General features: G+C 46.1%; 1 protein-coding gene across 1 annotated transcript in view; it reads left to right on the top strand.

The window, feature by feature from the left end:
* COL9A3 (collagen type IX alpha 3 chain) overlaps window positions 1-13,556 on the top strand; it is a 57,419-nt gene that overhangs the window by 41,377 nt on the left and 2,486 nt on the right. Inside the window, exons 21-30 of the mRNA XM_088674722.1 lie at window positions 103-156; window positions 2,187-2,240; window positions 3,675-3,746; window positions 5,812-5,847; window positions 7,988-8,032; window positions 9,271-9,303; window positions 9,668-9,814; window positions 10,498-10,552; window positions 11,629-11,811; window positions 13,227-13,304. Of these exons, the coding sequence (XP_088530848.1) occupies window positions 103-156; window positions 2,187-2,240; window positions 3,675-3,746; window positions 5,812-5,847; window positions 7,988-8,032; window positions 9,271-9,303; window positions 9,668-9,814; window positions 10,498-10,552; window positions 11,629-11,811; window positions 13,227-13,304 (757 nt within the window). The remainder of the gene's footprint in view (window positions 1-102; window positions 157-2,186; window positions 2,241-3,674; window positions 3,747-5,811; window positions 5,848-7,987; window positions 8,033-9,270; window positions 9,304-9,667; window positions 9,815-10,497; window positions 10,553-11,628; window positions 11,812-13,226; window positions 13,305-13,556) is intronic.

Below are 13,556 nucleotides of genomic sequence, written 5' to 3' on the forward strand. Positions count from 1 at the left end.
GCAGATAGATGCCACCCACCCTGATGCAGAACAATGGCTCTGAATAGTGGGACTGGATTGTTTGCAAATGCACCACATTTGACCTTCTGTTATTTTTCTCAGGGCGATCGTGGAATCCCCGGGGAGAGAGGCGACCCTGGTCCAAGGGGATCTTCTGTAAGTAACCAGTAATCCCGTTTAAAAGCATTCCTCCCCATCTTAGTCACATGCTAAACTTCCAGAGAGGTGGAGTCCGCCATCTCCTCTCGTCCTAGAATACACCTGTCCTGTGCTCTCTGTGACTCTAATTCCTACCCAGTGCTTACCAAAATTAAGTTAAGAGTAGAAAGGATAATGGATGGTGAACTTTTCATCATCCGCCTGCCAATTGCCTTCCTCTTAAAATATCATGGCATTAAGAAGCCACTTTAATTCAGAGTCTTCAGCTCAAGGTAAATATTTGTTTTCATTTTGCATCTAATGAGCTCTAGCAATTGACTCACAGCAGGCAGTATGCTTGTATGTTTTAAATCTCTTTCTTTTCTTTTATGTGATCAAAAATGTGCAAAGAGGGTATCTTAGCTGATTTCTTGCAAGTGCCTTGGGCCAGTCATCAAGCAGCAGAATAAGGCATTTCCAAGGGGAAGGAAATAAGCTGGAAAACCATACTCCTTACTCATAATTAGGAATAAAAGGGTAATTGGAGAACTGCGAGAAAATAACAGGAAAACTGTATGTGGTGATGGTTGCATGAGAAGCACGTTCTGCCCTAAGGGCTCTTGCCTGTTTATTGCGGACTCATCCTGATTTACTTGCAAGGCATACTGAACAATGTTGGCTCTTTACTGAGCATTTATTCCAACTTGTAGATACTGCTGCATTGTCATCCACAAGGCACTTTTTTCGTCACGTTCCTTATTGCAAGAATTATGATCTTTTGGGGAAGCGGGTTTGTTGTGCAAAAGCTCCCAACTGACTATAGTTACACAACCTTCATTGCTGGTATGTGATGGAATCCCATCTGAAGATTGTGAAAGTCTCAAAATGCGCTGGGATTGTTTCCTACTCAGGACGGAAAAGATACTCAGATTCAATGTATGTATTGTTCTTCCATGTTGTTCCTCAGACTCTTCCAAAGTTGCCTCCAGCCTGACAGTGCTCTGCAGCGGGGAATTCAAACACATCGGTTTAGGTTTGCACAATGGATTGAAGCATTCTTTCGCACTGGGGCAACAAATCCATTTTTATTTTATTTTTTAAGGAAGACGGCAACCTTTTGTGGATAGGAAATACACTGAAAAGTGTGATATGAGTGAATGGCTGATAGGAAAGTTTGTAACCACCACACAAGTAAATTCAGGATGATGGCTTTGTCGTCGTGTAAACTCTCCAGAAATAAATCAGAACATTTTTTTTAAAATTAAATTTGCCAATTATTTTTTTATTGCTTTTTAAAAAAAACAAATTCACACCAAATTAAATTAAATTTAATAAATATTTAAAAGTTGACCTCCCACCTTTCTTACACTTGTGTCCTTCTTCTCCCTCTCTTGCTGCATTATAAAACATATTTTTATCTACTTGCCAATTTATTACTTAAGATCATCATTTTCCATTGGCTGTGCACATTTCAATCCCTGCCCTTCCTTTTATTTCCCATTTAAAAAAAATCAAATTTCACTTTACCAAACCATATAAATAATCCATATTAAAAACTTTCCTTTCCTTTCACCTTGCATGCGCAAAGTTCTGATCATTGTTGGTACAGATTTCATTGATTTTCTTCTTCCAAAGCTTTAGTCTAGTTAAAACCCTTTGGGTGTGCTCTTTACCCGTTGTCACCATAAATAAATTTGTAAACTGCCCTTGATTTGCAGATCTTAGGGCTGTTCACAACATAAATGCTCCATAATAATCTAACCTCCCTGTAAGCTCTGTGTGAGCAAATCAGAATGATTGTTCGATATACAGGTTACCGCCGAGGATTCCCAAGTCAGAGCATTGTTGTAAGGAAGACCATGACCAAGTGACGACTCTGGCTGCTCCTTCTTCTGCCCAGATGGGCAACTTCAAGACCTGTCCTTTTCTCCCTTCCTAGGGTATTTTATCTTCAAGCTGGGTGGGAGAGCCCTCTCTGGAGATTTCTGCTCACCCTGAGCTTCTCAAAGTGGTCATGATGCCACAAATACTATTTCTTTCCTTTCCAGGGACCAATTGGTTTGCAAGGCCCCACGGGAGCACCAGGTGTAAGAGGGTTTCAGGTAAGTCCATTAAGCAACAGCAACAACTTATAGGGTTGCCAGACTCAATAGTGGACAGGACTTCTGTGCCTTTAATTGCCCTGCTCTCTTTTTCCTTAATTGCCCTGCTCCCAGTATACCTGAAGGAGCGTCTCCTCCCCCATCGTTCTGCCCGGACACTGAGGTCCAGCGCCGAGGGCCTTCTGGTGGTTCCCTCGCTACGAGAAGCCAAGTTACAGGGAACCAGGCAGAGGGCCTTCTCGGTAGTGGCACCCACTCTGTGGAATGCCCTCCCACCAGAGGTCAAAGAGAATAACAATTACCAGACCTTTAGAAGGCATCTCAAGGCAGCCCTGTTTAGGGAAGCTTTTAATGTTTGATGGATTTCTGTATTTTAATATTTTGTTGGAAGCCGCCCAGAGAGAAACCAGCAGACCCTTTGCTTGGAAATTAAACAAAGGGTCTGCTGGTTTCTCTTTAAGGTTTCCAGACTCAAAAGAGAGCAGGGCAATTAAAGGCACAGAAGTCCTGTCCATTATTGAGTCTGGCAACCCTAACAACTTAGCACACAGCTGAGGAACTTTCTCTGCATCGTGGACTTCAAGAGATAAGTGGGGCACAACTGGGGAAGCTATCTTATGAGAACAGTTGGGGGGGGGGTAATCAATGCTAGTCCTGCTGAGAGTAGACTTATTACTCATGGGGTCATGAAAAGTCGGACACGACTAAACAATAAGTATACGTAACTAACTTAGGTCCATTGCTTTCAGTGGGTCTACTCTGAGTAGGAGTTGGTTGGATACAACCCTTTGGCTTCACTCAAGGCCACATGCACAACATCCTCACCCCTGGCAAAGGCCTGTTAGTCTTGGGTGCCTTCCAGGTGTGGTTGGAGTTAGGGGTCAGTAGGATGGGGTAGCTGTCAGTGCTCTGACCCATTAAGGGCCCCCACAGACTTAGGCTGCATACGCACCATGGGTGGAATTCAATGTGGGGCATGCATGAGTGGAATGAGGTCCACTTGCACAATGAGGCACCTCCCCTTTCCCTCCATGGCCCCCAAACCGGCTTTGGGTTCCCCCCAATCCTCCAGAGCAGATTTAGGGGGCATGTGGGAGAGGGAGGAATGGAAAGTCCCACTGCAAGAGTGGACATCTTTCCACTTGTGGAACATCCATGTTGAATCCCACCTCATACTTTTAAAGCATGTGGCTTCCCCCCAGAGAATCCTGGGAACTGTAGTTTACCCCTTGCCACGCTATAGTTCCCAGCACCCTTCAAAATCTAGCACTGGCTTGGCTCCGTCAGTGCGTTTGCACCATGCTGACGTCCTCGCCCCTTACCCTCTGAGTAAAAACTGCTTGCTGGGAAACTAGCATAGCAATTCCACCCGGTGACCTGCTTCCGTTGCTTTATGGTAAAATGCCTTTGTCTCCTTATTGTTATTTTTTTTAGGGTCGTAAGGGGTCAAGTGGGGAGCCTGGCCTTCCTGGTCCCACTGGAATCCGTGGCGGGTCTGGTGAGAGGGTAAGAAAGAAAGTGGAGAAACTATGAAATGCGGCCTACTTAACTTCACGCAAAATGACAGTGCTATTTTTGCTGCGTAGGGTTGCCTACGCAGGTAACATATCAACATGTGCATAGACCTAAATCCTATTAGATTCAATTATACTTATTCCCAGGTATGTGCAGTGAAGGCTTGGTCTCAAGAGGCAGGGAGTTCCAAAGTTCCAAACGAAGCACCCCATAAGAAAGGACAGGGAATGCTTCTTTCAAACGATGACATTGCAACACCTGCCTGCATCTTGTAGGGTTTCTCCTCTGCGGACGTTCTGCCTGCAGAGTGATGTGCGCCAAAACCCGCCTCCTCGCTGTAGGTGAACCTCTTTCTTGGCAGCAAGTCAAGCACCTCACATCTGGTGAGCGGAGGATTCAGTTCCTGCTCTCTGCAGTGCAGTCTGGAAGGCACCTCCCATATGCAATTTTAAAGGGGATTTAAAACCCCAATTAAGCATTAGGGCTGCCCCCCCATTGATTCAATTTGGCCCTGTATACCTGAAGGAGCGTCTCCACCCCCACCGTTCAGCCCGGACACTGAGGTCCAGCTCCGAGGGCCTTCTAGCGGTTCCCTCACTGCGAGAAGTGAGGTCATAGGGAACCAGGCAGAGGGCCTTTTCGGTGGTGACGCCCGCCCTGTGGAACGCCCTCCCACCAGATGTCAACTATCTGACTTTCTATCTGTAGGGAAGTTTTCAGTGTTTGATGTTTTACGGTAGTGGGCTTATTGTTTTTAATTTGTTGCAAGCTGCCCAGAGTGACTGGGGCAAACCAGTCAGATGGGTGGCATATAAATAAATTGTTGTTGTTGGTCAGGGCCTGGATCAGGGGAGGGGCGTGGACAGCCCTAGGGGACAGTTAAGGCATTTAAAACTGATTAATCACTTGGGGTTTTTAAAAATCCATTTGGGCACATGGCACACGTTCTGTAATGGGCGTGAGGTGGTTACTCACGAGTAACGACGCTGGACTCCAACCTGGGTTTTTACAGGTTTATTGTGCATACTCATAGCTGCCAAGTCTCCCGTTTTCCCCGGGAAATCCCCGTTTTCCCAGCTGTTCCTAGCTGAAAAAACGGATTTTTTTGTTTTTCCCCGGTTTATTCTGGTGCAGTGGCCATTTTGGAACTGGGCGGAGCATGCTCAGAAGCGACTTTTGATGCTGCTCTGCCCAGTTCCAAAATGGCTGCAGTGCGACTTCTGGCGCGGTGGCCATTTTGGAACTGGGCAAAGCAGCATCAAAAGTCACTTCTGAGCATGCTCCGCCCAGTTCCAAAATGGCGGCAGCGCTACTTCCAGTCTGCTATTTCCGTCCCGGTCCCTTATTTCTCTGACAGCAACTTGGCAGGTATGTGCATACTATGTACAGTGCAGAGCTAACTAAAACACGTCCATCTCAGTCACTTCCAGAATCTGGGAGTGCCCCCTTCCTGCTCCTCCCCCAGCATAAGAACTTGGAGACCCCCCCAAGCACCTCTTACGTTCTTTGCGCTTGACCCCTCTGCGTAGATAGGGCGAGGGAAGCAACGTCTCCTCCTCTGAGATCTCCTGTTGCAGGCAGTGCGAGGGCTCACTGCTACCATCTCTGAGCTCCTCTCTCCACCCTTGTGACTATCCCTCCTTCCTCCCCATTGGGCTGACTCCCTACTATCCCAGCTGGAAGAGGTGGTGGAGGAGAGGAGGGGCTGGGGATCCCTGTCACCCGATCTGACCTCCCTCCCTCTCTTCCTGTGGACCCTCCCTCCGGGAGTTCCCTGACACGTCCCCTGCTGGAAGGTGCTGCGTTTTGCCCTTCCTCCTGACTATGCTTCTGCAAGTGTGCACAGGGGGGTAGGAAAATGAAATGAAAAAGACCTGCTGCCACTGTGCGTGGTACAGTTTAGGTGCAAGCCTGATCTCTTTCTATAACCTATGAAGCAACCTGTGCAGACTTCTTGTTGTGGCACCCGATTAGCTGCTTCGGCCTGCAGAGCGCTTCTTATGTCTTTATCCATAAAAGTGCTTCATTGTTGTGCTAACTTTCTTCTTGTTCCCAGGGCCCTGGTGGAGTTTCCGGACCGAAAGGTAACCAGGTAAGTTATAATGTCCATTATCTGTGCCCATATCTGTATCATCTTCGTCCCTTCCCATCCCCCCTCAACCTTAAGGTCTGGTTCAGATATTTAAAATTGTTCCCCGCTGTCAGAAAGCAAGAGATGGCTCTTCTTCTTCTTTGGCAATCCCTCGTAGCCGAGTAAGATTGTCTTCCATAAACACAGTTTTAACAGTGAGTCCGTAAGTGACTGTGGAGGCCAATTCTGGATCCACACGTCCGTCCACAGTGGGGACGTTGATTTCCAGGCAGGAGTTGATCACGGTGTGGATTTGCTAAGTGTGCCTTCCTCTTAGCACGTTTCTCCCTTGCGTCCTGAGATCGAGCGTTTTCAAAGTCCATGATTCTAGATTCAGGTAGGTAGCTGTGTTCGTCTGACGCTTTTCATGTATCTGAAGAAGTGTGCGTGCACACAGAAGCTTATACACAGAACAAACTTAGTTGGTCTTTAAGGTGCCACTGGACAACTTTTTATTTTTATTTTATTTATTTCAAAGTCCATGACACCTTTAGTACAGGCTGTTCTCCAACTGGAGTGCTCACAGGCCAGTGTTTCCCTGTTGTCGGTGTTTATACTACATTTTAAAAGATTTGCCTTGAGACAGTCTTTAAACCTCTTTTGTTGACCACCAGCATGACGCTTTCCATTTTTAAGTTCGGAATAGAGTGGTTACTTTGGAAGACGATCATCAGGCACAACATGACCAGTCCAACGAAGTTGATGCTGAAGAATCATTGTTTGGACACTGGTGATCTTTGCTTCTATCCTGGCATTGGTCATTCTCCGTATAGGTGCTATGCTCTCTCTCATACCTGAGCAACTGGCGCCACCTTTTGGTTGAACAGAGTAAGGCACATTCAAGATCCCCGGAATGGTGCGTTTGCATAATATCACACGCAAGACTGTTGACCAGCTGCCCTGAAGGAAGAGGTCCCTTCATGCAAGGCTTAAGGGCTTCTTGACACATCTGCTTGCACTGTGTGTAGAAAACATGGGTCTGAGCGGTTTTCATCTTGCCTTGCTCCTTTCCAAAGGAAAACCTGCTCTTTAGCAATAGATAGGAACAAACAGCAATCTGAAAATTCCCTGAATTTTGACTTGCTAAGGAGCAGAGGGGCAGGAGGAAGCTGTCGGTAAGCCCTAACTTTGATGCAAAATTGCATCTTAGTTCATCAACTGCAGAGTGCCCTCGGAGAACTATTAGCAACACCCAGGTTCACTTTCTGGGTAGTTTCTTGGATGACAGGAATGTGTTCATAATAATAAATTTCCCTATTCAGCTGGTAAAACCCAGGGTGAATCTGAATGTCTGCCAATCCAACTCTCCCTGGTACCGATGCAAGGACCTCCATATAGATTTTTGGTAGTTTTGAACACTTTTCATATTGTGTGTTTTATCAGTTTTGCACCCCACTTTCGAGTTCAGTAAATAGTCCAGTGATCTATAAAGGTAAAGGTACCCCTGACCATTAGGTCCAGTCGTGACCGACTCTGGGGTTGCGTGCTCATCTCGCATTATTGGCCGAGGGAGCCGGCGTACAGCTTCCAGGTCATGTGGCCAGCATGACAAAGCCGCTTCTGGCAAACCAGAGCAGCACATGGAAACGCCGTTTACCTTCCCGCTATTTATCTACTTGCATTTTGACGTGCTTTCGAACTGCTAGGTTGGCAGGAGCTGGGACCAAGCAACGGGAGCTCACCCCGTCACAGGGATTCGAACCGCCGACCTTCTGATCAGCAAGCCCTAGGCTCAGTGGTTTAACCACAGCGCCACCTGGGTCCTTCCAGTGATCTATAAAGGCATACAAATAAATAATAAAGCTCCCAATATGGGAGCCTGGGAGCACAGAATCACAGAGCTGGTTAAAGCATCCATGACAAGTGGCCATCCAACCTGTGCTTAAAAACCTCCAAGGAAGGAGAGTCCATTACCTTCCAAGGGAGTCCATTCCACTGTCCAATGGCTCTTTCTTTCAGATAGTACTTCCTGATATTTAGTCGGAATCTCTTTTTCTATGGGAGATGAAAGCAGCACAGTTTGAGATTTTTTTAAAAAAATAAATAAATGAATAAAGTAAGTAATGGCAATACCCATTGCTGTTCTTGTTTTTTCTTCAAGGGCATCGCTGGAGCAGATGGGCTTCCGGGAGACAAAGGAGAGTTGGTAGGTGGTATTAATTTGTAGAACCTCCTAATGCATGAAAAGGATGAGTCCAGCGGTTCTAGAAAATGGATAATAGCACCTCAGGTTGAGATTACCCTCAAAACTAAATCCCCACAGACCTTAAGCTTTGGAGACTACCATGAACTATCCCACAGGACAGGGGAAAGACTCTCCTCCAGTGGTCAACTGGTGCAGAGAAGATACAGGAGAGGACAAAAGTGTGGCTTTTCTGCCAAGTAACTGGAAATGGAAGGATGCAACAGTATAGCACTAATATTGGGATTTATATTTCTGTTGTAAGCCGCCCAGAGTGGCTTGGGAAACCCAGCCAGATGGGTGGGGTATAAATAATAAATAATAATAATAATAATAATAATAATAATAATAATAATAATAATTATAGCATCTGGACTACATACTCATAGCCAGTGCTTTCTCTCTCTCTCTCTCTCTCTCTCTCTCTGGTACTTTAATTTTGACTCAAGAAAATCACCATTTTATAGTTCAAATTGGGAAAAATAAATACAGTAAATGGACAAAAGAACATGCATGACCTCATATTACACAGCTGACAGCTCACAGTAACTTCCACATTGGCATGAGGTTGTGTACACTAACATATTCCTGATTCCTCTGCTTGGTGTTGGTATCCATCGCCAGATGTCATCCTTTCAACAACCACGAAACTGACCAATCACTGTGCTAGATTCCAACTCCTACTTCACACATTAAATGCTCGCTTCCGTCTGAGACTCAGGAAACACCGTGACAGGAAGTGAGGCCGCCATTGGGGGGTAGCAACGGAACTGACGATTCACTGTGTTAGAGAAGAAACTAGTTTTTTTAATTAGAACAATAGTTTCCTCTCCCGTTAGATTCACAAAATGTTTAGGGGTACACATACCCCTGCGCCCCCCCCCAGGGAAAAAAAGCACTGCTAATAGCAGATCCATTCTTTGAATATAGCCAAAACTGCACCTTAAGTGGGCATGAGGAAGCCCAAAGGTTTGCAGAAGAAGAACAAACAAGACTCACACAAAAACCCAACCCAGAAAGGACCTAAGGGGCATGCAATGTTGACTGACTGTTATAGGTAGAAGAGGAACTAGGGAACCAGATGGGGATTTGGATGCAGAAATCTGGAAAAGGGCTTGGCTGGCTGGCTGGCTGTAACACCATGTTACAGATCCCACTTGTTCAGAATATTCATTGTCTGCTTCTCCTGGCTCTTTCTTTAGGGTCCTTTCGGCCCTCCCGGGCAAAAGGGGGAGGTAAGTTTCATTTATTGTTTAATTGTAAAATTATTCTGCTTGTTCCTAATTGCTGCTTGTTAGATCCCGTGAGTCTCTTTGGACAAGGGCAGAAAAAAAAAGATTTGCCCAGGGAGTGAAGCAGCCATTGGCCTTCCAGCAAAACCGCTAGAAGATGATGCAGCGAGACGAGATCGTTGTTTGTTGACCCCCATTTGGGTCCCATCTTCCTTCCCTTCAAATCAAAATGGGATGGGGGGGGGGTTCCCAGGTAGTCTTCTGTCCACCCACGGAACCAGCCCCAGTTGCAGCATCCTGGGCCTTCAGACCCTGGGACCAACATGTTAGAATTGATGTTTGTCTGTCTGGTTTCCCCCTTTGGAAGGCAGGAAACAGGGGCGAGCTGGGCCCCAAAGGAGTTCAAGGTCCCAACGGAACAGCAGGAGTTCCAGGAATTCCAGGACACCCGGGCAAGATGGGTTTGCAAGGCGAACAAGGGATCCCTGGGATCACCGGGAAGCCGGGTCCTCCAGTAAGTAGCCTGTCCAGCTCTTTTGCAATCACACCCTTCCTTCCCTTCATTAACCTTCTCCAGTTTTCCCCACTCTGCTTTCTCTACTCACTATTCCTTATAGCAATGATTGTCAGCTGATTGGAAGACCATCTTGGGGCACTTGCAGGGGAGGTTAGATTTGTTTGCAAGGTGAAGGCTATTTATTGAGCATTCTTTCAGATTTGTTCACGGCGAGGTTAGATGTTGTTGCATGGAAGCAAGCGCCACCCCACACTTTCAGTGCCATTTCCCTGTCGCCATTTCCATTCTTGCAAATATTCTGATCTTTTGGAGCAGCGGGTTTGTTGCATAAGAGCTCCCCGTCATCTATAATGGAGCTCCTGAATTGCCAGGGTGTGATTGGGTCCATATCTGAAAACGGCAGGAGTCTGGAAGCACCCATGGATTATTGCACTGTATGAGTCTGAATCAGTGAATGACATTGTTGTGCACATATGTAAAATAGTTCTTAATGGAAGGGAAAAAACACCCTTAGGGGGTGTGTGTCTCTCTCTCTCTCTCTCTCTCTGTGTGTGTGTGTGTGTGTGTGTTGCAGTAGTAGGCCATAGATGTACCATTCTTATGTGTGAAAAAGGAAGTGTAGTTGTTTTAAGAATTGTTGTTTTTAAAGTATGCTTCATAATATCTCTGCATCATTCCAGGGCAAGGAAGCCAGTGAGCAACACATAAGAGAACTCTGTGGTGGAATGATCCATGGTGAGTACGTAACTCGGTGTCTGGACAACCAGATAATGTGATTTCTGTGAATGGAATTGCCGGTGGTGAGAAGATAAAAAAATGAGTCTGTCTAGCCCAGAGTTGTTGGCTCCTGACTGTAGCTTTCCAGGATCCCAGCTGGGAGTTTGCTCTGGTCCTGTCACCTAAGACCCTTCAAGTCAAATGTTTGGGATTGAATCCCAGACCTTTTTCTTTTTTCTTCTTTGGCAATCACTCGTAGCCAAGTAAGATTGTCTTCCATAAACACGGTTTTAACGGTGAGTCTGTAAGTGACTGTGGAGGCCAATTCTGGATCCACACGTCCTTCCACAGTGGGGACATAGGTTTCCGGATGGGAGTTGATCATGGTGAGGGTTTGCCAAGCGTGCCTTCCTCTTAATTCATTTCTCCTTTTCACCCTGAGTTCGTGCTTCTTCAAAGCCCATGACACCTTTGGAAAAGGCTGTTCTCCAATTGGAGCACTCGCAGGCCAATGCTTCCCAGTTGTCGGTGTTTATGCTACATTTTTTTATATTTGCCTTGAGAGAGTCTTTGAACCTCTCTTGTTGACTACCAGCATTACACTTTCAATTTTTAAGTTCGGAATAGAGTAGTTGCGTTGGAAGACCATAATCAGGCATCCGAACAGCATGACCAGTCCAACGAAGTTGATGTTGAAGAATCATTGCTTTGATAGTGGTGATCTTTGCTTCTTCCAGTACACTGGTATTAGTTTGCCTGACTTTCCAAGGGATGTGTAACATTCACACCATACATTAAAAGCTATTGGTGACCACTTTAAGCAGCAATGTCTCCCCGCCTCAAGACTTCTGGGAACAGTATTTTGTTACGGGTGCTGGGAGTTGTTAGGCAGCCCCTATTTGCCTCACACAGCTGCCATTCCCTGAGTGGTTTAACCATCGATCCCTCTTCCCAGGGAACAGTGAAAAATGCATGGACTTGTCCTAAAAGTGCACATAGATTCATACAGGCTGGTCTTCCCCAAACTGGTTCCTCCACTTCTTATCAGCCCCAGGCAGCATAAAGTTCGTTTTTGTTTGTTTTCTCAATTCCAGAGCAAATCGCACAGTTAGCTGCTAACTTGAGGAAGCCCCTCGCTCCTGGGATGACAGGGCGGCCCGGGCCTGCCGGTCCCCCAGGCCCTCCAGGGGCAACGGGAATTATCGGGCACCCTGGAGCTCATGGCCCACCTGGATACAGAGGACCACCAGGAGACCTAGGAGATCCTGGTCCTAGAGGTGAGAGATTGACACCGGAAGCAGACCAGCCAGTCCCAGGAGCTCGGTCCTGTGCCTGTCTGTTTGGAAATAAGCACCTCTGAGTTCAGTGGGGCTTGCTTCCCAGTAAATTAGGTTTGCAGCCTGTATCAAGTTGGGTGCTTCCCAAATGATGTTTGGAATTCACCAATTTATGCTCCCAGTGGACGTTCACGGGTGGAAAAGCAATGTTCATGCTTGCATATGTTTGCAAGAGTACAGCTCTGGGAGTAAGGCAATACTGTACAACAAATGCCTTATTTCTATTTATAGACTGCTTTTCTGCCCGGTGCTTCCAATGCAGCATTCAACATAGCTTATCATAATAAAAGCACTTAAAGGTTTTTGTCGATTAACCAGTGTATAAATCTTGCCCGATAAATAAAACAGCAGACAAGTGCATCAGTAGTGAGAAACGTTTAGCCCAGAATTTCCCAAACTTGGATCTCCAGCTGTTGTTGGACTACAACTCCAATCATCCCTTGCTTGCAGGATCGGTGGTCAGGGATGATGGGAATTGTAGTTTGGAAAACCTTGTTCTAGCCCATGGGCCCATGTGGCCCCACCAGGTCCTTAAGTTGGCCCATAATGCTCTTTTCTCTAAGCCACACCCACTCACCAGACAGCTGGCACCATTTTTGATGTCAGTTGTGGCTCGGATGAAGACACAACTTCCTGCCCCAACTTCCAGATGATCGGCTTGCGAAGCCCTGTTTCATTGTTCATGCAGTTTGATTTCATGACGTCAGGAGATTAACAGGTGGGGTGGCCTTGCCTAGCTGTCAAAATGGCCTCCAGACTTCAACAATCAAAGGATCTGGCCTGTCGGCTGGAAAATGTTCCCTCCCCTCTAAATTATGTATTAAATTGGATCTTAATTTGTTTTAAAAATTTGAAATTCAATACAGATTGACAACATTAAAAAGAAACAAAATGTCTCCCGCCCCTACAGTACATCAGTATCAATCGAAACACACATTAAAATAAGAAAACACACAAGAAACAACGGAAAAACAAAATCAGCAGTAATTTAATTTCAAAGTAAATGAGAATTTTTCGTTTAAAAATGTTCCAACTCAAAATTCTGGCAAAATGTTTTAAGCAAGTGTTGGATTACCTAGGTAGGCAGAGGTCCCACAGGGAAAGGGTCCAAAGTCTACTTGCCACTGCCAAAATTGCCCTTGGCACATGTTCTTTCCTGTGGTTTCTCTGACTGGTGGGAGACCGAGCAGCAGCTCCACTTACCATCTCAATGGGCGATCAGGTTCATATGTCAGAGGGCGCCTCTAAGACTTGTGCTACTTGTGAGTAAATAAGGCACAATGGGGAAAGAAGCAGGCCTGTTTACTGCACACTACTCAACTGATGTAGTTTATACTTTTGTTACGGCACTGTAGGTGACCATGGTGAGAGGGGAGACAAAGGTGCCACGGGGAAAGGTGTTGACGGACCAGATGGGGATCAAGGACCTCAAGGTAAGTTGGCCAGGTGCTGATATAACTCTGCTCCCCACTTCCCTGAGCAGTGAGAAGTTAGCAAGGGAAGCACAACCTAGGTTTGATTTCCCTTGGAGGAGAGAATACTGATTTGCCTCTGAATGTATCTTTTTTAATACACTAAAAACAGCTGCCAGGGGCTGAGGGCTCTGATCAACATCGTAGGATGTAAGGATGGTTCTTTTTAAAAACTGTTTCCCACCTTCAGCTGCTATTTGCAGTGGGAGGTAG

The sequence above is a fragment of the Zootoca vivipara genome, chromosome 7, assembly GCF_965207765.1.
Source record: "Zootoca vivipara chromosome 7, rZooViv2.hap1.1, whole genome shotgun sequence".
NCBI lineage: Eukaryota > Metazoa > Chordata > Lepidosauria > Squamata > Lacertidae > Zootoca > Zootoca vivipara.